General features: G+C 32.6%; 1 protein-coding gene across 1 annotated transcript in view; it reads right to left on the bottom strand.

The window, feature by feature from the left end:
- Positions 1 to 8,851: 8,851 nt before the first annotated feature.
- Positions 8,852 to 25,996, bottom strand: part of LOC136985974 (uncharacterized) — a 56,083-nt gene continuing 38,938 nt past the window's right edge. The window contains exons 4-6 of the mRNA XM_067283394.1: positions 11,970 to 12,457; positions 11,694 to 11,902; positions 8,852 to 8,874 (exon numbers count right to left, since the gene is read on the bottom strand). Coding sequence (XP_067139495.1) covers positions 8,869 to 8,874; positions 11,694 to 11,902; positions 11,970 to 12,457 — 703 coding nt within the window. The 3' untranslated portion in view covers positions 8,852 to 8,868. The remainder of the gene's footprint in view (positions 8,875 to 11,693; positions 11,903 to 11,969; positions 12,458 to 25,996) is intronic.

The raw sequence follows: 25,996 nt of genomic DNA, 5'->3' as shown, positions 1-25,996 counted from the left end.
GAACAGGAAAACAAAATATATTAAGATTAAAAAATTAAGCTTCATTTACAACTTAAAATATAAAAAACACACATTAATTTCATTCATTAACTGATGTCTAATGTTAACCACAATAATAATCAAACCAACAGTTATAGCAAACAAACAACAGAATACTACAAATATTTGTATCTTGTGATCATTTATACCAAACTTTTTCAAGAGAAGGCCAGATCTTAAAAAAAAAATCAGGTTCAGTTGGCCAGTTTAAAAACTTGAATAGATATATATTTTTTTAATAGGTACTTCTACTCATAAAGCAAAAACAAAAAAGTTTATCTTTTATTAGGAAGTGATAATTTTACATACATAATATTTATACACATTATCGCTGATACTTCAAAACAAATAAAAACATTTTTAATGAACTTATGGTGAATGGAGAAAATTTGTACTAACGTGAAGAATGAAATTGTTTCTTTTGAGACAATATTTCATCATACTGGACTTCCAAGTTAGTAATTCCTATCATTTGTGTGGGCTGGATTGAAGACAGGCAGTATTCCCGGGTATGCACTTGAAGTGTGCATACCCAGGAATAACAGTTCTACAAAAACCTTCTTATAATCTTCATGGCTAGTGGTTTCTATGCCACACATCCAGCAACTTGTTTCCCACTCACTCCTGTTTATAGAACAAATTTAAACTGAGGCAAAAATATTGTCAATGGACAACATTCCATTCACAGATGAGTCATCATTCAATTTACAGACTAATTACAATAATCCAGAGAAAACAGGAGTCTCATCACAATCCCATTATCAGCAGAGAAAAGGACAAATTTGGAAGTGATGGTATTATAATATGGGGAGGCATTACGTTCAATGTGTAAGTAAACACAGCTCTACATCTTTTCTAGGGGTAGCATTAATGATACTCCTAACAAATGTATAGGAACAAGATTCTGGAATTCTAATACAAGACTTTCCAGAAGTCCTGTGGGTTAGACTTCATATGGATGATAATGCATGTGTTCGTAGGAGATACCTTTCTTGAAAGTGAAGATATTCAGCATATTGAATGGCTAGAAAGTTCTCTGAATCTGAATCCAATAGAACATATGGGGTTATGCTCTGGAGAAGCAAACTGCATCATGTTAGCCTCCATCCAGCAACATTTTAAAGCTATATACTTTCTTTTGAAAGAGTTAACCTTGTTACCAACATGTTAACCAGCATGACACATTGGTTTGAAACATGTATACTGTGAGAAGCTAGGGGCACAAGGGTTGTTCCCTAAATGCCACTTACTCGACATGGATTAGTGAAATCGCTCACGTTGTCTGGGGATGGCTTAGGAGTTTAACGGAAACATGCAAATCATAAGATGGCAGCTTCCAGTCAGGAACTGACACCAGTTAGGATAATTATACGCATCCTAACTTGCGATTCATAAGACTATTTGAGATTAGGAGGGCTTGTTAAACAATCAAGTGGGGAGGGAGGTGGGTAAGTCGGTAGGCTTCCTTCACTTCAATAAGACAGGTTGACATAACAAAATAGTTTAATATACTTCTAAACCTAGAGAATACATGATCATTATACAATAAGAGGCAATTAAATTCAATTATATACATACGTAAATAAAATAAAGCGACAAAGTTTCTTTATGCAGCTTGCAATATGCATGCTTGCCGATCTAGGCACTTAATCTCGCAGAGAGAGAGAGAGTTTACATCAGTTTCTAATAAAATACCTCTCAGAGCACTTCACAATGTATATGGTGTTGTCATGCGGTGGGTCTTCTCCTCATAGCGTTTTTTGGCCATATCTCTGGTCTTGTGTAATTCACTTGAAATGGATGGGTTAATCCTTGTATGGAGAGCAAGTCTTCTCCTTGGACAACAAAATGCACTTTCTTATGACAAACGCACTTTCATTATGACAAAGCATTCGTTTTTGGAGTTCTGTATGACAAACGGCCAGAACTTCTGATGTCTCCACCTTTTATACTATTTGCATGGGAATCCAGTCACGTGATCTTCGGTTGTTTAGAACACAAAGGTTACTTTCGCAGGTGTGTGAGCTCGGCGATGACTTTCATTGATGTCATGGAATTGCTTTTCCGCTCCTTTCATAATTGGATGTTATTATTTCGCAATGCTTGTTAACTTTTTCATCCATTTGTTGATAGTAGAGCTGTCATTTACTACGTGTTCGATGTGAAGTCTTTTTCTATCGCAACGGATGTTTACTTAAAAATTTCTATTAAAAATGGATTTTAATATCAATAAAATCATAAATCTCACAATAGCTACATGAGATTAGCACAATCCATATTAATACATACTTCTGCATATGTACCATTTTACCATTTAATGAAAATTCAGGTGTTTGTTACTTTGTAATTTTTCTTATTTTGAATAATTAAAGTTGTAATTGTTCTGTTTATTCTTAGAGCTAGTTTTACAAAAACATCAATTTTCATATCATTTTGACTGATAGTTTTTGAGATATATGGTGATATAGTCATTATGCTTAACTTTTTAGACATATGTTAAAATTTTTTGTTGTGCATGTGTAAATACATGAACATGCATTTATATTAATTTGTATATAAATATTAAATATAACTAATATTGTGTACTATATATACACACAGGGTGCTCCAAATTAAACTTGACATTTTCTAGCTGTCTATAGCAAAAATTATTCATCAAAAAATCATGAAAGTTTGAAAATAACAAATAACAAAAGACAATGATCATACACTAAGGGTACGTTTACTTTTGAGCTAATAGTGCTACTTCTGAACACCGGAAGTGACGTTATTAGCATGTGTATTCGTGCTTACATGTCCAGTTCGAAAGTAAACACGAACGCTAACAAGAAATATGGAGATTTCCTGCAAATCATATTGTCAAAGCTGCTATTTTAAATGTTGCGTTGCAGATAGAACTATTTGATTCTGAATCAGACGTGGATGATCTTATTGTGAATATAATTGTAGAAAAAATGAAAAAAGAAAAGTGAGGTCAAATAAAAAAGATAGACTTTTATTGAAGAGACTGTACCTTTTTATAATCCAACTGATTTTAAACATCACTTAGACTTACAAGAAAATCTTTTGAAAGTCTTTATATGAACTTATATAGTTTCAAATTATTATTAATGCTGTTCATTTCTTTGCGATTTATTTAATGCTCTGAACATAACATTTCTGAAGATTCCAAACGCATATAAGGTAAACTTCACTTTTAATCATAAACAATGAGTCAAACTTAATTTTTTCACATCTGTTTATGAAAAGAGTCATCTAAAGCTATTGAACCTTACACAATAAAAAAAGATCACTGTAAACCTTTTAAACAACAAATAATTGAAATTTACCAATAAAATTACTTTCTGCCATTTATTTTTCCAAAAATAATTCCATTTTCATTACTTTGTACAGAAAGTAATTTTTTCATGAGAGCAGCCATATTGAATTAGCGCAAACTTGACAACAAACTAGCTAGCACTCTGAGCTTACCAATTTCGCTAAACATGATGTCACATAGCTCTAAAGTATACGCCAATGAGCGTGACGCTCGGACGAAAGTATACAGGCTGAGCATGCTGACAGATTAGCTCAGAAGTAAACACACCCTAAGTGTTTAGCCAGAAGGGGAGAGAAGAAATGAGGAGGATAAGGAGCTAGATCCTTTTGAGCAGCATATGTAAGGTTACTACTCCTTTTGTGTTTAATGTTGGCATGCAGTTTTTAGGCTGTGAGGTGTAGCTTAAACCAATAAGTAGTGCAGCTACATAAAAGCTAGACAGAGTAAAGATTAAGGCTTAAATCTAATACTAAAATTAATACAAAACCTAAGTTAGCAACCCTATAAGAAGCAGACTAACATAACCAAAACAACCAGGAAAAACAGTTCAAAAGTTGATAACTTAAATCTAACTTAACTAAATTAAAATTAACTTATAGCTATCTTAAATCTAACTTATTACTAACTTATTAACTATATAACTATATAACTTAAAACTAGTTAGTAATACTAACTTATTACTAAACAGGAATGCTGACAAGGACAACTCAGATAAGAGCATAATATGACAAAGACCTACAAGCAAGACAACAATTATTATTTTTTATTTGAGATGACAGACAACAAAATGAAACAATAGAATTCAGACAACAGAACCCATGGAAATTAGCCTTAAAGAGATAACAGAAATTTTTTCTATAACAAAAAAGTTAGTTCAAAAACCACCACTACAGGGTGTATTATAGCTTCATACAGAACATAACAACAAGCTACACAAGTTATCTGTCTAATGTGAACAAAACATGTTCGAAATATGATGGCTACCATTGTCTGCTTTCATCTGAAAGCATAAAACAGCATGTTCAATGATTGCATGCAATGCATATGCCTTGGAATGTTACACAAGTGACATGCCATGCTGTCCTTAAGGTCTGATAGCGATGTTATGGGATAATGATAGACCAAGTCTTTGTCATAGCCCCAGAGCCAAAATTTGCACTGATTCAAGTCTTGGGATCCTGCAGGCCAAATCTGCTAGTATTTCAGCTTGAAAAGTTCCCTCTAGTGATGGTTTTTGAAACTAACTTTTTTGCTCTAGAAAAAATTCCCATCAACTCATTAAGATGTTCCCAAACTTTTGTGACTTTCTAATAAATAGGTTTTGCTGTAGCCACCTGGGAAATGTCAAGTTTAATTTGGGACACCTTGTATATAATATATTAAATCTGATACTAATTTTTACATTTCAGGCTTTGCTAAATAGAAAATTTAAGAAATAAAATCAAGGGGGGAAAAACTCTCTATAAAAATGAGAAAGTATTTAACACAGTATTTAAAGGAATATAAAAATTCTATAATGTTTTTTAAATTGTTTATAATTGATATTTAACTACAATTTTTTCAAATTGCAGCCCAAAAATTTAATGTTCTGACCTTTTTTTTAGACCCGAGGTCTAAAAAAAAGGTCAGAACATTAAAAACAAGGTCATTAAATTAAATATTTACAAAACATTGCTATGAAGTGTGTTGATAAATTTTGCCAGAAAACACATTGGAAGAATTACAGTAGTAACATTAAATAGAACGTGCTCAGCAAAAAATAATAAATAAAAATTAACACCTTTATCGTTGCCGAGAAAGTTTAATTTAAAACAAACGTTTTCGACCTATTCCATAGGCCATCATCAGGTTAAATAAATCGACAAATGGAACAGTTCCGTTCCAGAGGATCGAATACAAATATTTAAATTTCAAAAATTGACAACGGATTAAAAAATTAAAAATAATAAACGAATATTGTATAAAATTAAAAACAAGAAATAAAATAAAAATTAAAAATAAACTGAGAAAAAAATCCTAAATACAAGTATCAAGTAAAACTAATGAAGAACTATAACATAAACATGTACATTAAGAGTTCCTTGCAGAGTTTTTAACCACATACTTCCAGGCCGATGGAAGGCCCTCAGTGTCCCTCGCATTTATACATGCCTCTTCTAGTTTGCTCTTGTAAATCTCTGTCTTCTCAGCGGTCCTTGCCAACGTTGGGGAGCTCATGGGTTTTATAATGTCCGCTTCATCCCATTTAACTACCGAGCTTTCGGTCTGAGCCATTTGGAATAGTACTGTGGCATTGGAACTTTTTCTGATGTTATACTTGTGCTCCTTGAGTCTTACACTCAAACTCTTTGTCGTAACGCCGATATAATCTTTCTTAATTCCCAGCTGTGTGTTGTCAATTTTTGAAATTTAAATATTTGTATTCGATCCTCTGGAACGGAACTGTTCCATTTGTCAGTTTATTTAACCTGATGATGGCCTATGGAATAGGTCGAAAACGTTTGTTTTAAATTAAACTTTCTCGGCAACGATAAAGGTGTTAGATTTTTATTTACAGTAGTAACTTCATTAAAAACAAAACAAAAAAAACTAAATAATAACATTATGTAATTTTACTTTTTCTCAATAAAAGACTAAGGGCTGGTTCTCAATGCAATGGAATCTGTAACGACAAATGGCAAACTGTGAAATAGTAGCTCTCACATCAACACATCAAACCACAACAAAAAGAAATGTGTTTACATGTTGAGTCAAACTCAACTTTCACTGTAACAGCAAGCAGAAAAATTAGATATTGACCAATGCAAAAGTGTCCTTTACACTGATGCCAATTCAACCTTCCCAATATGCATTGCATGACTATACCATTCAACAGTATGCTTTGGTAATGAGAATGATACTACACTTCCACATTGGTAAGCTACTACAGTAATACCTCGGTTTCAGTGATTTTGGTTATCGTCTGTTTTGGTTTTTGTCAATTTTTTTCGCGAAAAATTTATCTTGGTTTTTGTCGATTACCTCAAATTTCGTTGGCATGCTTAAGTGACCTTGCTGCTAATTTTGCAAAAACAAAGAGCAACCCATGCGTTTTCCGGCGCAGTGTGGCATTATTTTCTCGTTGTGTGAACATTACCCCATGACGGCCCACCATTAGCCAACAGTTCTGTTCCATGAACACTGGGAGTTCGGTCATGGGTTCGCACTTCGCCAGGGCGGGCTGGCCATGTGAAGTTTTCTGAGTTTTCTCCACGCCTGTAATGCCTGAATAGGGGCCAGTTACCCTTAAACGGATTTCCCAGAAGGCATTATTCCCCTTGATACGACCATCATAAACGCATACAACTACTATTACATGACAATTATGTCACACTTTACCACGGGGGATAAATAGGCTAGAAGCTCATGTCCAACTAGCTTCTACAAGACAAGACATTACCCCGCGTGTCTAGCCGAACAATTCCATTGCTTTCATCTTGATGCTAATTATCTTTAATCTTAAGGCTTTTATCTTTATGCTAATTAGTCTTTTATGTTAATTTTTTATTGCTTTTAGTATTTAGCGCTATATTAATTTTCTATAAAATGTGTTTTTGGTATGTATTTGGGACTGTCTAGAACGAATTAATTGGATTTACATTGATTTATATGGAAAAAATTGCCTTGGTTTTTGTTGGTTTCGGATTTCGCCGATTTTTTTCGGACGGATTATCGACGAAAACTGAGATATCACTGCATAAGTGAGAACCAGCTTTAAGATCAATAAAAACACATCTAAGGAAGGTCAAAATTTAAAAATTATTTTAAATAAATATAACATATCAGTATATACAGTGATGATTTATCCCTGCGTTGAAAATTTGCGATTAAAAAAATATATTATAATTTACTGGGTTAATGTTAATATATTTAAATAATTATTTTTGTCATCATATTTACTTGAATATAAGACACACTTTAATTTCTACTTACCAATCTACAGAATTTTTCTCTTTTGAAAAAAAATAGAACTTACATCAACAGAACAGATTCTATCATATAAATCTGTTCAGTATTTACAACACAGTAAAGTAAGTTATATATCACTGTATTGTATGGTATCAAAGTTGAAAACCTCTGCACTTTCTGTGTTAGGCTCTTAAATCAACGTTTAATTTGATGCTAACATCTTTCCACATGCAAACATCCTTGGTGCTACATCAAATCTAAAGCTTGCTCTACTTTCACAGATACTAAAATCCAAATAAAGTGTCTTGCATTCAAATAAATACAGTAAACATTACTTAAATATTTTTTTTAACAAACTTCTGACTGATTAATTTTATGATTTATATAGAAAATTTTATAAACATTCCTTGGAATTGTTTATATGAATGTGAGAGCTGAAATTGGTGAAAATATTTTGTTTAATTTTTGTTTTTTGACAGAAAAATTTAAGGAGACAAAATGGGGAGAAAAGTATTAAAGACAATTAAAACTGTTTCCCACGGACTTATTTCCTTGTTGAATGTGTCACCCGGAACCGAGTGAAAAATTGACTATTGGCCTCAATGTACTAAAGTTCCTAATGAAATCATGGTAAAAACCCAGGAGGAAGACCCCCTAATAAAAAGGAGGGGTCGATGAGTCAAAAGAGGTCATCCAGTTTTTTCTTGAACTGTGTGTACAGCTGCTCGCTACTGCCAATCTTAGCCATTGCCACTCAAGAAAATCCATCAACACTTAAGGGAAATTCTCGCTGCTCCAGAGGAAGCGACTACCAGAAAGTTCTGAACAGATCTTCAATCTCTATGAATTCTTAAGATATTTATCAATGTGCGAACGATTATAAGATCTCTCTCTTGCAGTCAGGGTTGTGATAATAATAAGAAGGTTCCTATATATATATGTCATATTTTTAGAATCCGCTAAGCATCTGTATATAGCTTGTTAATAAATAATATCGATTAATAAACGGGTACTTGTGAAGTGTACTTCTTCCGGGTCTTCACCACTTCCATTCTGAGCCCCAAGTCTACAAATGTGACCACTCGCGCAATGAAATTTGTGGCCAACCCGGTTTCTGTCTCTCTCTGTAAAGACACGGTGGTGTCAGTCCTGACAGGGCATCAAAGAGATGCCAACCCTGTGGTCACATGAATATATTTTTTAATTTATAAATAAATACACACATTAATTTAATTACTTTTTAAAATTAAAAAAAAATCTTACTTGCTATTTTTAGTTCTTCAGGACTAAAATCTTCAAGACGTTTTAATATTAGAGTTGGCCGCCTTTGATTTAATTCTTTCGGCTGAAATATGCAGAAAATATTTATTTGTCTTAATTTTTCATTAAAGCAATCTTCAAATATAAGAGAAATTATTATATCAAGAATTTACTTTCCAAATATTTAATAAAAAATTAGTTAAGTGAACATACTTGCACTCAATTTCTTTGAGTTATCAATTGTTGATAAAAACACAAAGAATTTTATACTACAGATAACAATCTCTCAGAATTACTTATCATCAAAACTTCTATTGAGAAATAGGATTGTAAAACCAATTACTGTATTTTACGGACTATAAGATGCACTTTTTTCTTCGAAAAATTGCCTCCAAAATTCAGGTGCGTCTTATATATATATATTTTTTAAAAATTGCTTAAAAATTAAGGTGAGTCTTATAGTCCATAAAATACGGTATATGAAAAATGAGAAATACTTGATAATCAGTTATTAATTAAATTTCTAAATCAACAAAAAATGACAAGTGACTACTGAGAAAGACACTCTGTATAGCCATTCCAAACAAATACAAAGGAGCAAAATATTTTTTATTAAGAAGCATTTCTTTTATTGTTATTTTCAACTTATTATAACATTTTTCCACTATTTTTTTTTTTTAATTTGTTCAGATGAATTTGAGATAATGTCAAAATTTTATTTAGTTGTATTCAGCTTCCTCCTGTTATTCACCTTTCTGCTTCAATTATCCTAAGTTCTGGAGATTATTTTGTTGTATCTCAATAGCTATTTTGATGCTTTCCCATTTACTAGTTCATTTGCATAATTATGTCAATGTAATTATTGGAATTTCATGCCATAAAAATAATCTTTAATCCCAAATATTTTCTTTGGTAATTGAGAATATTACAGTTCTTATTGAAAAAATGATCTTTTAAAGTAACTTTTCATCATATCTAAAATTTGTAAAACAGTATATAGATTAGTATGCCATCACCAGATGTAAAAGCTGATTGTAAAACTGACAAAGTGACAAAGTATGTCTTTAATTGGCTGATAAACAAAGTAAGACATGAAAGTGTTGTATTGTAAGACATTGAACTGCTGATCAAGTTTTTCTTTTGCTATGTTCTTTTCCCTAATCAAATTAAAACTAGTCATAATTTTGGTACTTTGAAAATAATTATTTTCAAATGTATTACTCTAATTTTTATTAAAACTTGTAAAATAATTCTTTTTGTAGAAAGTTCAGTACAGTGGGTGATCAGTTAATGAACGATTTGGACAGCGAACAAATTGAACAATAAACACTTTCGCAAAAGATTTTTATGTTCGGACAACAAACACGTTTGGATAATGAACACCTCACAGAACAAATACAAGAAGTGACACTACATTTAACATTTGTAAAACTATACAGTGGAACCTAGGTATACGACCTTAATCTGTTCCTGATGTTTGGACTTATACCAAACCAACCTTTCCCATAAGAAGTAATGTAAAAATGATTAATCTGTTCTCATGTAAAAAAAAACTCCTCTTGATATGGTATATTAATGGAGTTGTAAAATAATTGAAACACTGTTTGAGCACATTAATAAAAGAATAAATTTTATCATAGATTTTTAAAGTTATTACAGTAATAATCGCAAATAATTGCTTCTGATACGCTGTCGCCAGCACATTGTTTTTCAGTTATTGAAAGCAAAAGCAATTTCTCAACATGATCTAATGTCTCCGATCTCTGTTTAAAAATTGATTTAACCACTTTTGCAATGTTAGCAGATTTAATAATGTCTTTATTTTTTACAATTGTCAATATCGTCGTTCTCGGAATACGGTATGCAACAGCTAAATCTCAAACACACATGCCACCTTCATATTTCTCAACAATCTCTTTTTTCAGTTCCATTGTGATTCTAGTATTTTTTTAGTTTTCTGTGTCTTTTCATTTGCCTTTTTGCAATTCATGATTAATAAAAATAATAAAGTTTTACTTACAAATTAAAATCAGAAGAAATTTAACAAAGTTATAGACTGTGGCACTGTGAACGTCTAGTCTGGTCTAGTACACCGATAGTGCTACTTGTTCATAGATGGTGCGTATAATTGAATTAAGTTGTATACAGAGCAAAATTTGTTTTGTCCAAACAGGACGTATTCCAAGGTACCACTGTATTTTAATGGCATCTATAAATGGTTTGTGGAACGAGACTTTCACAGTTGCATACATAACCTTTTTTTCACTAGTTAATTTCTGTTCTCCGAATTTTGTAAGTGCTTTTCTAAACTTTTTATTTAAAAAACTGATAATATTATGGGGCCTAAAAAGGATGGTGTGTCAAGAAATGTGTTTACTATAGAAATTAAGCAAGAGATAATAACCAAGGTAGAAAGTGAACAGATGATGTCTGATATTGTAGGCAGATGACTTCAACAGGTCTACAATAGATACAATCTTAGCTAAGAAAGATATAACCAAAAAGACTCAAGCAGATAAAGGAGTAACAAAAATCCCATCTGATAAACAAAGATGTGCCATCCATGAAGAAATGGAGAATGCTTTTAGTTTGTTATTACATGTAAATAAACATAGTAAGAAAGTATATAATTTTTATTTTTTGGGGTCTCCACAACAAATGAAACAAATTCCCACAAAAATCTATGGTAAATTTATAATCAGTTAACGAACAATTTGGATAGTGAACATGGTCTTGAAACAGATTATGTTCGTTAACTGATCACCCACTGTACATGTTCTTCAACATAATGGATAGCTCTTGCTTAAACACAGCTTTATAGAAAATTTGTTTAATGAATGCATTCACTTGGCATACTGTAGTTTAAAAGACCACCAAACCGTTCCATACCAAAATCAAAGTAGTCTGAGGAACATGTACCATGTCTATACTGACATCATAATACACAAATTGTCAAGCAGAATGATTAAAAGAAAACATAAATGATACTGCATTAAGTCTAATGCACACACTAATTTTCGAGAACTAGAAAAGTCCAAAAAAACGTGTGGAGTAGAATTGAGAAAACACTGAAATTTTAAGCATCTTTTCTATTACTTACCATTCATACAACTATTATTATAAACACAAAATATTCTGAAGTACTTACCGTTAAATTCTTGCAATTTTCCATAGAAATAATAGATGTTTTGTTAGAATCATTTTTAGATAAACTACAAGATTTTGATTTTCTTTTCTTTGACAATGAATTTTTTGATTTAAATAAACTCCTGGATCTTTTGAATAATTTGTGATGCAAAGATTTCCGAACAGAGCTGCTTTTTCTTGTGGCTTTCACTGTAATTTTTTATGGATTATCATCTATATAGTTTAATAGTAAAACATAAATTATAAATTTACATACCTGGAAATTTTGGTGTATTCATGGTTTTGATATGCTCTTCATAAGTTTGAATTCTATGCTTAACAGAGGGAGTTGACAAGTTTGACAAATTGGTATTTTTGTACTTCAATGGAGTTTTTGATAATTGATTTTCTTTATTTTCAGACACATCTTCATCTTTTGAAATTTTCTTATTCAATGATGATGAATTTTTGGAAACTGATTGTAAAACTTTTGTTTCATTTGCATTTATTTTTTCTTCTTCAACACAAGGTTCTGTTGTTATAGACAATCGTTTATTTATTTGTGTCTTTATGTTATTCATGCAAGCATCATCATTACGACAAGAACTTTGACGTATCCTCTTCGATTTAATAGTTGAATAAACAAAATCAGAACCTTTATGCATCGATTGATTAGTTATTCCCTTTAAAGCAATTCTTTTAGATTTTCTAATTCCTAAAGAACTATCATCTAAATTTACTTTAGATCCTTCTAACAGTTTCAAACTGAAATTTAAAATAAAAATAAATTCATTTTTGAAAATAACTCATTCTATAATGTAAGAAATATCTGAAAAGCACATTTAGCATATCATTTTCTACATTTCTAACAACTACATTACATTTTTTAATGATAAATGTAGAATTATTTTATTTACAAATAAAATAAAATCTTAATATAGTATCTTTAAAAAAAGAATGCTACCATTTTACATCATGACAATTATGTTAATTATTAACTGAGAACATCAGTAAACTGTCCAAATTTTACACTTGCCATTACAATTTCTCAACATGTCCAACTGATACATAAATTCTTCCTATGCTTACTGTTATCTGTTGTCATTTCTCCCACTGCAGCTACAATTCTACACCTGCAGATTATTCATGTTGCATAATGATGAGTGATTCCAACTTTGCAAACCAGTAGGACACAAAACATTTAATCTGTTGCAGAATTGCTATTTTCATTTACAGCCCCTCCCACAGGTAGTAGGTGATGAGACATTTGAATGCAGACAGGAGATGAAAGCTGGACAGTTACTCTATTGATTGGTGTACTTTGCATACTTCTTAGATAATAATTAACATAATTACAGTAATTTAAAATGATTGCATTAGTTTTGGAAGATCCTGTGTATCAGATAATCTTATAAAAAAGAAAAGTTTTGAAAATTTGATTTAATTTTTAAATTTTTAAGACATTGTTAAAGATGATGATTTAGAAGTTACATAACAAATTGTGGAATTTCATTAACTTACTATACTGAAGACTGAGAGAAAAAAAGTTAATATTTTTATAGTGTTATAAGAACAAGAAATAATTCCCTCAAATGTACTGCTGTTGTAAATTTTAACTTCTTGCTTGCAACACAGTAGTTCTATATTTACATCAGTTACAGCTTGAAACTATATAATATTCTTAGTTCTCAACTGATCAGCATTTCAATTTAAATAATTTTTTGAATTATTAGTGAAGATTAACCAAGAAAGGCTTCAAAGGCATTTCCCTTAAGGACAAAGCCAAAGTAGTAAACAACACAGGAAAGACTGTGGTGATCACTGACAGAAAAAATGAACTATATTATATTATAAAATGTAGAAAAGTAGATTTGGACAACAAAGCAAACATTTGTGGGGTCTCTGAGATGGAGTTATGGCACAGCATATACGGTCATCTAAATGAGGTAGACCTAAAGAGGTTAATTAAAAGCAATGCAGTTCTAGAATTAAAGTGTAAGCTAGGAAATTAACCCTCTTATAGTACCTGTCTGAAAGGGAAAATGGTACAAATCCCATTTACAACTTCAAACCGAAAATTGGAGCTGTTAGAGATCATACATACATATCTGTGGTCCAATGAGATCCAGCTTATTAGGAGAGGCAAACTACTGCATTACATTTATCAATGAGGACAGAAATGAGATTCTAAAGAGAAGAGTGAAGTTTTGGAAGCATTCAAAATTTATAAGAACATTGTTGAGAATCAAACAGGTAGGAGAATAAAGAAACTACTGTCTGACAATAGTAGTGGGTTTCTCTCCCATGAATTCTCAAGTTTCCTTCAGAAAAATGGAACCCAAAGGCACCTTGTATGCCCCAGCAAAATGGTGTCATGTCAACCACTCTCTTCTCAATATGGCAAGATGCATGCTAACTGAACCAAAACTTCTGGAAAAATTTCCTTTACAAATGACGACTGTTTTATACTTTATACCTTTTGGATGTAGGACATACACTACAAATAAAATGCCAAACAAAAGCAAATTTGAACCTAGATCACAACCCTGTGTGCTAGTTGGTTAATTAATGGAAAATAAAGCTTATAGTGTGTGGCTTACCAAAGAAAAGAAAGTGAGTCTCATTTGCAACATAAAATTCTTAAACGAAGACAAATTGAAAGGTTTTGAGAATAATAAAAGATACCTGATAAGTCAGCAGAGGTTGTGCTGCATAGAGCAAAATCGCCACTTGGCAATATTTTTAAGGTGGTGATAAAAATATAATGCTGGTGATAGCAAATGGCAATAAAATCCTGGTATGCTTGTTTCAACATTCAGTGTGAAATTGAATCACAAATCACACTTCAGAAAAAATTGCAAAATGTCAAGCTTCCATAAAATGGGAGACCCGTGCACCACATATCTAGCAATTTTATGACGTCACACAGCAAGTTCGGGAAGAAAAGTAGGAAGCGACATTGAGAACCGAAGGTAGTTTTGTGCAATGCCACAGCATTTCCAGATTGGGATTTTTTATCAACTGACAGAAATTTTGAAGAATATTTTGGAATGACTTTTTTCAGTAGACTAAAACAAAAATTTTGATATGACAGAACTAGGGATTGCAATCCAGCAGTGTTTTCAATCCAGCTGGATTTTTGCTGGACCAACATCATTCCAGCTGGATCCAGTGCAGATGTATTTTTGGTGCAATAAAGTGTTATCTATCTATTTATCCAGCAATTTATGTTTTTTTTTTTTTTTTAAAGAAATAAAACATTTTTTTTAATACTTAAGAAACTTTTATTATTTAGACTGGTCACTATAAATCAGTAAAACTTCTTACACATTTAGGTAGTAAACTTAACTTTGGTTCGGTTTAACACTTGAGATAGAGATAATTATCTTTAAATGTTTAGTTAGATTATAATTATAATGTAATCTTTAAGTTAAATAATAGCAAAGGTAATTCTACTAATTAATTTATATTAATATATTATAATAATGTAAGGACGGATAATCAGTGGCCATCAGTCTTATAAGTTTTCTTATATAGGCTCTACATGTAAGTCTGTAGTTATTTATAACTAATTTAATTATTCATGTTAGTAAAGTAGTGAGTAAGTAATTAGTAGTTAGTTATTATTATCACAATCAAGAATCACATACATTCATATCATCATATGTCTAAGATACTGATAATCATTCATTTAATTAACTATTTAACTAACTAGGTAGTCACAGTTTTTCACTAATTTTCACAATAAAATTGCCTAGCCTAGCCCACTAACCACTTATAGAATAAAAGTTAAAAACTCTTACTTAATAGAATTAGAGTAGAAGTTTTAAAATATTAGTCTTGTCTTGAATAAAGTATTTTAAAGGATTAAATACAATTAAATCAGTCACTTCTGTTATTTTTTTTATTTTCTGGAAGTAGGATCTCAAGAAACAAATGGTATTGATGGTGTTGTCTCCCAACCTACTTCTCAATGAACTGCATATATATCCCGCTGCGGAGAAGGCCCTTTCTGCCTCTACATTAGTTAGTTTCAGGCAGCGCCGTAACTAGCCTTTTATGCGCCTGGTGCGAGCATCTGTAACTACGCACCAAAACTATGACCCAAAACTTGGTCCAGGTAATTTCTGCGTCCCCAAGGTCTACGCCCTGTGCTTGGGCACTGCCCTAGTTACAGCACTGGTTTCAGGGTCATCAAACAATCATAAATTGTTCCGTCATGTGATTCATTGACGTCACAACCGACCGTAAATTAGAATTATACACCAGGACTAGGAGAGGAGTTACTTATTTTATTTAGCGCAAAGACACTTTATTTAGCGAGAGCGCAAAGTCAACTGGCAATTTGATCAGCAGAGGCAAAAGGGCGGGAGGTGCGGTATAGAGAGGGGGTGTAGCACTTGTCGCACTGAACGGCAACGTCACTTTCGCTGCCGAGCGATAGTGCATGTAGCAAAGCGGCAACGCAACAATGTAAACTTTTACGGCATTATTTAGAAAGTTAATCGAGTATTTGCGGATCTCGCAGTGCTGAATCCAGCAGGCCGAAGAATGCGCTGGATCCAGCTGGATTGCTGGATGAGGGATCCAGCAATTGCAATCCCTAGACAGAACCTGTGAAATACTGTTTAAACATTGTGATCAAATATGTTATTAAGAATTATTCATTAAAAACATTTCAAAAATGATTCCTATTGCTAGCAAAATAACAGCCAGACATTCAAATCTCCAATTCGAATGAAACTTGGTGAGCATGTAGCCCTAAACTAGGGCTGTGGAGTCGTACTGACTCCATCTGAATCTAACCAGAGGCAGACTTGTTAACAAAACAGACCTGAAAATTCTGATGTCATCACATGACCTCAGAATAAAAGCTTCAATAGAGTTCTAATAAAGATAGAATATAGAAACTTTTTATTCCAAAACTAAAAGACTCCTCTAAGTAATGACATACTCAGTATATAAATATGTATTCGATAAGTTTTACTTTTCCTGCTGTTATATATAACAGAGGGAAAGTGTAGCAATCGGTCAAAATATGACCCTAACAAATTTTTACATTTAAGGACTAAAACACCTCAAAATGTCAAGATATGCAAAAAATTTGGGGTGTTTTTCCTGTATGTATGGATGTTAGAATGTGTGTGGGGCACGATTTTGTTAACCTATTTGAAATCCTATAGTCTAAACAGAAGGGTAGGCTGACCTTCTATCGAGACCACAGGATTTCTGTGCATGCATTTTCTGAGGAAAACACTATTGTCCCCAATGTGATCATTTTAAGCAGGTAAAAATTGCTTCATGGAATCAATACTTTGTAACATCTCATGAGGGAACATCTTATGCAGGAATTTTTAACAAGTGTCTTATAAGCAGTACCAACGAGAGAGTGGAATGATGGGGTAAAATTTCCTGGATCTGGGATTAACAGGAACCCGGGACTTCATTCTACAGCTTTTTTCAATCATTCCCGAAACCCATGTAAATTTTTTCCCTGGGCTGATGGCATCTTTTGATGCCACTGCTTATGGGCAAAATGATGATACTGCAGAATTTGAATGACTTAAAAGGAAAAACATCTCAGGCAATAACATCTAAACCGGGTTTTACTGTATTATTATAAAATGACAAAAAGAGTAATTTTGAGAGTAGAGACAAGTTTTATAAAAAAAATTGTAAATGCTAATAACAAGTAATATATTCATTAAGTCCACCCACACTGGAGATATGACACATGACACATGACACCCTGTCGACCTTTAATTAAGAACCAAAATTTAATAGCATTAACGTCCTTTTATACACAAGCTACCATGTCAAATTTCATATCTTTAATTAAATTTAACCCATTCGGAGATATTAAACAATATCTCAGAACATTTTTTGGTTTCAATAGGTGTAGATTTTCAAAAATCTGGAAGGGTCAAATTTGACACGATTCCAATACTTTTTGTAAGGTTGCTGACCCAGCGGAGATAGACTTGAAAACCCACTCCTCGGCACCAGTGTGAGGTTGCCGTCTTAGAGGGGAATCACTTAATCCCGCGTCAGGATGAACCTAAGGGAAGTTTGCATGTGGGCTATGGTGGAGGAGGCAAATGATGACAAGTGTTTTACAAAATAAAGCCGTTTATTTGGTAACATTTATGCTTACATCGATAATTAACAATTCCAATTCTCTATAATTCTTTCGGATGGCAAGAACGTCGACTTTGGTCGTAGCCCCGAGGCGAATGAGATGGAAACGATGGGCGATACAAATGATCATAGAGATGCTGTGGTGTCCTAAGTTGTCAGCAGTGACACAACACAATATAGAGAGCACAACTTTGAGTTTAATCCAGAGAAAGACTATCCTTCAACCTTAAATTTCCAATTTTTATAGTTTTTCTCCCACTATTCATATTTCTGATTGGCCCCTCATCCCATTCCTCACTTCCTGATTGGCCTCTCCTTTGTTTCCAGGTGAAAATCAAGACAAACTCAGGTCATGGGAAAGGTCCGATTTGACACCTTTTTGTTGACTATGCTCAGAGATTGTTGATAAAACCATAAGGCTTACGTTCATAATTTAGCCCGTTTTTTTGTGATTTCTGTCATCTTGGAACTTTAATGATCATACGCAATGCTTTTCTATCCATCAAACCTTTCCTATTTTCTGAAATTGTTTTCCTAGATTGACTATTTATAAGCATGTGAGTCAGAGTTCTACTTGTTTATGAGCGCTTCTGTCAGAGTTCTACCTTTCGGTTTGACATTGTCAGATCTTTTAATGTGCTGATTGTCCCAGAACTTGTTTACATTTTGTGCTATGTTTAGACCAAAAGTTTTTTTCTCTCTCTATTACATAATCTACTGTTATAATTTAAACACAAAAATTCTGCGATTTCAGACCTCACATTTTCCATTTTATACACATAACAAGTTGGGAAAGTAAAAAGGAGTCAGAGTTGGCAGTTTTTGACGACTCCAACTAAAACTTGAAAACTCCAAGACTCCGACTCTACAGCTCTGCCCTAAATACAAACAACTCATCATCCAAATAATAGAACCCACTTCTCGAGCATTTCCAAAAATTGGGCCTCTGAAAATTTAGTGTTTAGCTCATAAGTCTTCAGAAGTTTCATGTCCCAGTGTGGTGAAGTAAACAAGACACTAAGCACTGGAGCTAGATGATGTAGGTTCAGAGTTTAGTTTAGTTTAGTTAATTTTGTGTGTAACTTTATTTTTTTTATCACATCATCATCATCCCTCACATTTAAACCTTATAAAACAAGAAATTAAAACTTGTGATGTCATTTCTTGTTTAGCAAAAACAAGCCTCTATACAGGTACTCCTCACTTTACAACCGAGTTCCGTTCCAACGACGTTGTTGAGCGAATTGGTCAATAAGCGAAGAGCTTGGCCGAGAATATAGGATCGTTGTAAAATTATACAAATTACGCAACAAACTTCAAATTTATTCATAAAAAGACTATTATAGTATGCTATTAGCCTATTATAGTACTAAAAGATAATTACATTGGGTTGTTCAGAAAGTAATTTCGTTTTTTCCATTGAAAAATAAATGCAATATTCTTATAATAAATAAATATTTTATTGAATTATATATTGACCATTTTGGTCAAATACCTGTTGTCATTGTTTCTGGTAGTAGCATGATTTTACACTCATAAAAGTTTTGATCGTTGTTTAGAAAAAACTGATCCAAGTGATTTTTGACATTGTCATTTCAAGTAAATGTCTTACAGTTAAAAAAAAATTGTATAATCTGAGTGTGCCCGATCTGGCGAATATGGTTGGCGTGATAACACATCCCATCTAAGCTATAACGGTTTCTGACAAGTTACCAAACTTGTGTGAAATTTGGCATTATCATGGTAAAACACTACACTTTGTTTGTTGATCAATTCTGGCCTTTTCTGTTTGATGATATTACTCAATTTGTTTACTCGATGGCAGTACACTTTCAAATCAATTGTTAAATTGTCTGATAAAAGCTCAAAAAAATATTTCTTTAAAATCCAACCATAGAGAGCATCTCTCGTTAATAACATGTGGAACCCATATATCGAGCTTTGAAATGAAACCAAAGTAATAATAAACGGTTCAATTTAACAGATTTAATCTCGTAGTGATTTCATGTGTTGTTATACGGCAGATTGCTTCAATCAGTACTTTTATTTTGTTTTCATTGGCTTCAAATGGCCATCCAGAATGTGGTGTATCTTCCATATTAAAATTGCCTGAATGCAATTTTGTAACCCAGTTTTGCACTGTCTTTCTCTCAACACATTTTCTCCAAACATGTACCACAATTTTTTTCTTGTTTGAACAGCATTTTGATTTTTTAGTTATAAAAAAGCAAAATATGCCGAAAATGATGCTTTCGATTTTCCATATTTGATGGGTCACCGAAAAAAAAAAAAAAAAACAATTTTACAGAATCAAACAAAATTTTTTACAAATAAGCATTAAAATGTCAGCTGTCAAATTATATAATGAAAATGTGGTTTAAAATAAAATTGGTTGGTAAAAATACATCTAATTCCTCTAGTAATAAAAAAACAAAATTACTTTCCGAACAACCCAATAGTAGCTTAGTGCGCTTGTCACCATTTGCCACTGATCGACACTCAAGCCGAGAAAGGGGATTCTGTGAATTCCAGGTCAAAGCTTGATTGGTCATAAGTGCGAGTGATCGTTATGCAGATAGGTCGTAAAGTGATGGGTACCTGTAGATTTAACTCTTTTATGTTGTTAAATAAAACTTTTATTTCTTCACATTTATTTTCACATATTTTACATACTGTGTCTTCACAAGTGAATAAGCTTCAGATGTTACTGTACATAGACAAAAAAAGACAAGTGATATGAAAATAGGGTAGCAAGCAAGCTGCAGTGTTTTATTTTTTAATTGTTAATATTATGGACATTAATGTTATTAATTTTCTTGTGTGCTCACGTTTGTTACACTTTGAATGTCACAATACTATCATACCTAAAAATAAATATGAAGAAAATTTATTTAATTAACCGAAGAATTAAATCTACAGAGCTTGTTTTCCGTAAATAGGAAATGATGTCACAGTTTTTAATCTCTTGTTTCATAATCTTAAATGTGAAGAATAATAATAATGTTACATATAAAAAAACTAAACTAAAATTATGATGAATCAAACTTACATCATCTAGTTTCAGTGCTTAGTGTCTTATTCACTCAGCTATCACCAGTCTTGAATATGAAACTTCCAAAGACTTATAAGCTAAGCACTAAATTTTCAGAAGCCCATTTTTTGGAAACACTTGAACAGTGGGTCCTATTATTTGGACAAGGAGATGTTTGTGTTTAAGTCCATGTGCTCCCCAAGTTTCATTCAAATCAGAGACCCAAACATCTGGCCCTCTCCTTGTAAATGACAGTTTAACATGTTACTTTTGCTTTCCATATGCCAAACTGATAAGGCTACCAGCATCTGCATTAATTAGTAAGTAAAACTGGTGGTGATAAATAATTTTAAGTGGCAAAAAAAATTTTTAACTGGCAAAATGGTGGCAATATTTTAAAATTTTGCAGAGCAACCCAGAGTCAGATGTAAGAATGTTAGATTACTTTCTATCTGATGATCAGTGAGGCCATGATAATGAACCAAAGGATAAACATCCAACTGAAGAAACAGAGCACATGGAAGTCAATAGCCAGGAACAAAAAACAACAGAGCACCAAGTAACCAGGAGTAGAGGAAGACAAAAAATAATAAGATCAGGAAATAGAGGAAGACTGTGTAAAGAATATAATACGATGTTCAATCATTCGAAGGAAGAGCAAAATGAAATAGTTCCTATGAGAGAGGATAATATCACAGATATTGCTGGGACTGCAGAAGTCCTAATGTCAATGGAATGGAAGAAGGCAATTCAGAGGGAGTTTGCATCGCTTCTTAAAAACGTCCTAATGGTCAATATGTGAACAATCTAAGAATTGGGATGTTATTACATTTAGATTGGTGTTAACTGATAAATATAAGTCTGACAGAACATTCAATTTTAAATAAGTATTTAAACTTATCTCGTTTACTAGTACTTTATCAATTAACAGGACTTACTATACTGGATTTATAAATGCAGCAATTAGGTCTTATAGATCAGAAATAATATTGTTTATTTAAATCACCTGAACACATACACTTTAACATTGTGTTTCTGACCTGTTTGTCTCTCATCAGCAGGCATTTAAAAGACATTTTCTACAGTTAAAATAAATTTTGTTACGATCATAAATAGACAAAATTTCTGACAATATAATAATAAAATTCTTACAAATTCTGGGTTTTAAACACATTCCTAATTCCAAGCATATTCAAAATCAATATTAATCAAATAATTCCATATGTATTCCTGCTTTTTTAAAAACATAAATAATTCAATTAAATAAATTTTTTGGTTTAAAACTTACACCATTGATTGTTCACATTCACTTAAACTTCACCCCAATCCATTCCAATCCTTCCTTTTATATGTCTCCCCCTCTTTTCCGTCAATGATTTCTCTCCATGATTGGTGTTTCTCTCTTCCAGTATTGTTATTTGTGCTATCTGTTTGTTTAATTATATTGATGTGTTTGTATAATTGTCTTTTATAATTATTTTCCTCTTTTTTGTTTATTTTCACAGTATTCAAATCAATTTTGCAACCTTCTGAATTACAATGTTCAGCCACTGCTGAACACTGCATATTTTCTCCTAATTGCTCGAATATGTTCACTTAATCTTATTTTTAATTTTTGTTTTGTTTCACCAATATATGTTTTTTTTTTCGGGTTACAACTACAATTAAATGAATACACCACACCCTTTTCTTCTGTTATGGTCACATTTTTCATCGTTTCTATAACACATTTTTTAGTTGAATTTATTTTTTCCGGTATTAAATTAATTCTACTTCTTACTACTTTTTTAATTCTTTCAAATAACTTTGGAACATACCTTATTAAGCAGTGTTAATATTTAGTGTTATTAATTTGTTTATTAAGACGGAGATATTAATATTTTGTATACACTATTTGTTTGTTATATATTAATATTTTATTGTTAATTTTAGCAGCATTTTTATTAATTTGTTGATATTTAGAAACGTTATTGTGCTGTTAGTTACATATTGGTTAGCCGTTATATTTTTTGTATTTTGAACTTGTTGTTCTATTTTGTAATGTTCTATTTTTACCTGATGATGATCCATTGATTGGATTGAAAACGTTTGTGTTAAGAATAAATATCTCTCAGCGAGTGATCAGGTGCTTGTTTAGTTTTTGTATTATCTTCTGCTGAGCACGCTGTAAGTTGTTTATATTGATATGGCGACACCGGCTGTTTTGTATAAGAAGTATATAAAAATTGCGTTAAGTCTAGTCAAAGCTAACTGTAAATTGGAGTTTTTGAGAGAATGTATGAAAAACGGAGTTTTTCCGATGTCCATTTATAGGCTACAAATTCCTAAAGAGTGCATTTCATTAAAACGGGGATATTGCCTTGCATGCCTTAAAAAATCTATTAGGTTTGCAAAAAACAAGAAGTTTGGAATTCTGCGACGCCTCATTGAATTAGAAGATAAATTTTATGGGGAGAATCCGGATAAGCTCATGGAAATGAACGTGGGAGTTACTAGTCTTACTGATGGTGTTTATAACAGCTTGAAAAAAACGTTATATTAAGAAGATGAGATGGATCATTTATAAACAGGCACCTAAAGGTACTATAAAAGGTGTTAAGAATTACGAAGTATGGGACCAGATTGAAGTACCTAATAGGGTAAAGGAGATTCTGAATAAAGGCCCGAACTTCGTCCCCGAAGATTCTGGGATTTGGGAAACAACACTCCAGGAGATTGAAAGAGGAATCGTGGGGTTAGATCCGGTTGACAAAGACTATATACGTTGGAAAGCTGTGTTAAAGAATCAGAAAACTAGGAAAGGAGAAGGTTATAATAAAGACATCGCTTATGCTAAGGGATGGCTGGAAGAGAACAACTTAATTGTAACAAGAGCGGATAAAAGCAAGCAGATCGTTGTGATGAAAAAAACCTACATACGACGAAGCGTTGAAGGAGTATATCAGAAAAACGAATTGTATTCAGATAAATAGTAACATAGTTGAAGCAATTGATAGAAGGGTTAGAAAACTGGGAGGATCAAAACTGGCGAAGATCTTACCTTTTTTAGTAAAATGTCGTAACCCTAGACCAGGGACCCCTAGATTATTTGCCTTTGCTAAGACTCATAAGGAAGGCAAGAAAATCAGACCTATTGTGGAAAAACGAAAGGCGCCTACGTTCCTCCTTGAAAAAAGGTTGCATGGGTATATCTCCTCCAAGATGGAAAGCAATGAATTGGTGGCTAAGGATCCGGTAATGATGGTCAAAGAACTACAAGAGGTTTACTTAGTTGATGACGAAGTTGGGACTGTATTGGATTACGAAAATTTGTTCCCTTCTATCAAGATTGAATCTTGTGTAGAAGCACTTTTGGATTTTTTGACAAGAGTAAACCCCGCTTTAGCACATCATAGGAATGAGTTGGTAGAGATGGTTAATCTTGTTTGATGCGAGTCTTTCTTTGAGTTTGAAGGACAAACGTATAAGCAACGCCGAGGGGTCCCTATGGGAAGCCCAATTTCTGGGCTATTGTGTGAGCTTGTTGTAGTAGGCTTGAGGTAAAAGTTTTGCGTAGTTTCAAGAACAGCATCGTATACTACAAAAGGTATGTCGATGATATATTCATAATTTGGAAAAGCAATCGTTTAATTGCTAGATTTATCGACAAGATCAATGATAATGAAGATGGCCTAAGCTTAAAACTAGAGCAAAAAAGCTCTGTTATGATACATTTTTTGGACATTAAGGTTATGTTTAGAGAGGGACGTATATCTACCGGGGTATTTATTAAACCAACTCATAGCCCACTTTATATTCCGGCTGGCTCTAACGATCCCTATAAATATAAATTAGCAGCGTTTAGAGCGTTAGTTAGGAGGGCTTTTTTATACTGCGAAAGTGTTATAGACAGGGATGCAGAAATAGAAAGAATCACGCAGGTAGCAGAAGCATTGGGCTATAAGAGGAATGTTTTAAAGGGGATTATCAATAAATTAGAAGTTAGTACCGATGCAGTACCTGGTCGTGGGCGTGGTCCATCCACATACACGAAATTTACGTACAACAAGCGCTTAGGAAGCATTATGAAAGAAATCGCACATATAAAGGATACAAAGATAATCTTAAAAAGAGCTCCGAATCTGTACAGAATTCTCAGAAATGATAAAGGGTTAATTAAGAAAGAAGATAGGTCCGGCGTTTATAGGATTCCATACGAGAATCAGATGTTAGGAATAAGTAAAGATTATGTTGGGGTTACTACTAGGAATCTAGGGGTAAGGATAAAAGAGCACAGATATGATGTTAGAAAAGGTTCTAATGCCACAGTATTGTCACAAATGGCACAAGCAGAAGGCTCAATAGTAAGATGGGATGAAGCAGATATACTGAAGCAAATACACTCCCCGACCTTGGCAAGAACGGCCGAAAAATTAGAAATCTATAAAAGCAAGCTTAAAGGGAATTGCATTAACGCAAGAGATGCCGAGGGGCTTCCTTCCGCATGGAAGTTTGCAGTTATAAACTTCAAATAAGAACGGTAGCTTTATTAATATGTATAGTTAAATGAAAAACTCTGTACAGCTTATTAAGCAGTGTTAATATTTAGTGTTATTAATTTGTTTATTAAGACGGAGGTATTAATATTTTGTATACACTATTTGTTTGTTATATATTAATATTTTATTGTTAATTTTAGCAGCATTTTTATTAATTTGTTGATATTTAGAAACGTTATTGTGCTGTTAGTTACATATTGGTTAGCCGTTATATTTTTTGTATTTTGAACTTGTTGTTCTATTTTGTAATGTTCTATTTTTACCTGATGATGATCCATTGATTGGATTGAAAACGTTTGTGTTAAGAATAAATATCTCTCAGCGAGTGATCAGGTGCTTGTTTAGTTTTTGTTTTAACATACCTTAATTTAACAAATTTGGGCAGCGTTTATGGTCGGCGCTTTTGGGCGGTTATTAATTAACACTTTAATATTTTTCAGGTAAGATTATTGGATTTATTCGTGATGTCGAAAAGGAAGACTTATTCTCTGGTTAGTCAAATGGATAGTAGATCTAAGGGGTTCCATCCTGACCCCTTGGAAGAAATGAGAATTTTGGAGCTTCTTCAGGGAGAATTGGACATCAAGGACGGGATAT

The sequence above is a fragment of the Centruroides vittatus genome, unplaced genomic scaffold, assembly GCF_030686945.1.
Source record: "Centruroides vittatus isolate TY-2023 unplaced genomic scaffold, ASM3068694v2 contig_986, whole genome shotgun sequence".
NCBI classification, from domain to species: Eukaryota; Metazoa; Arthropoda; class Arachnida; order Scorpiones; family Buthidae; genus Centruroides; species Centruroides vittatus.
The sequence above is the reverse complement of the archived record's forward strand: the minus strand, read 5'-3'. Positions and strand labels throughout refer to the sequence as shown.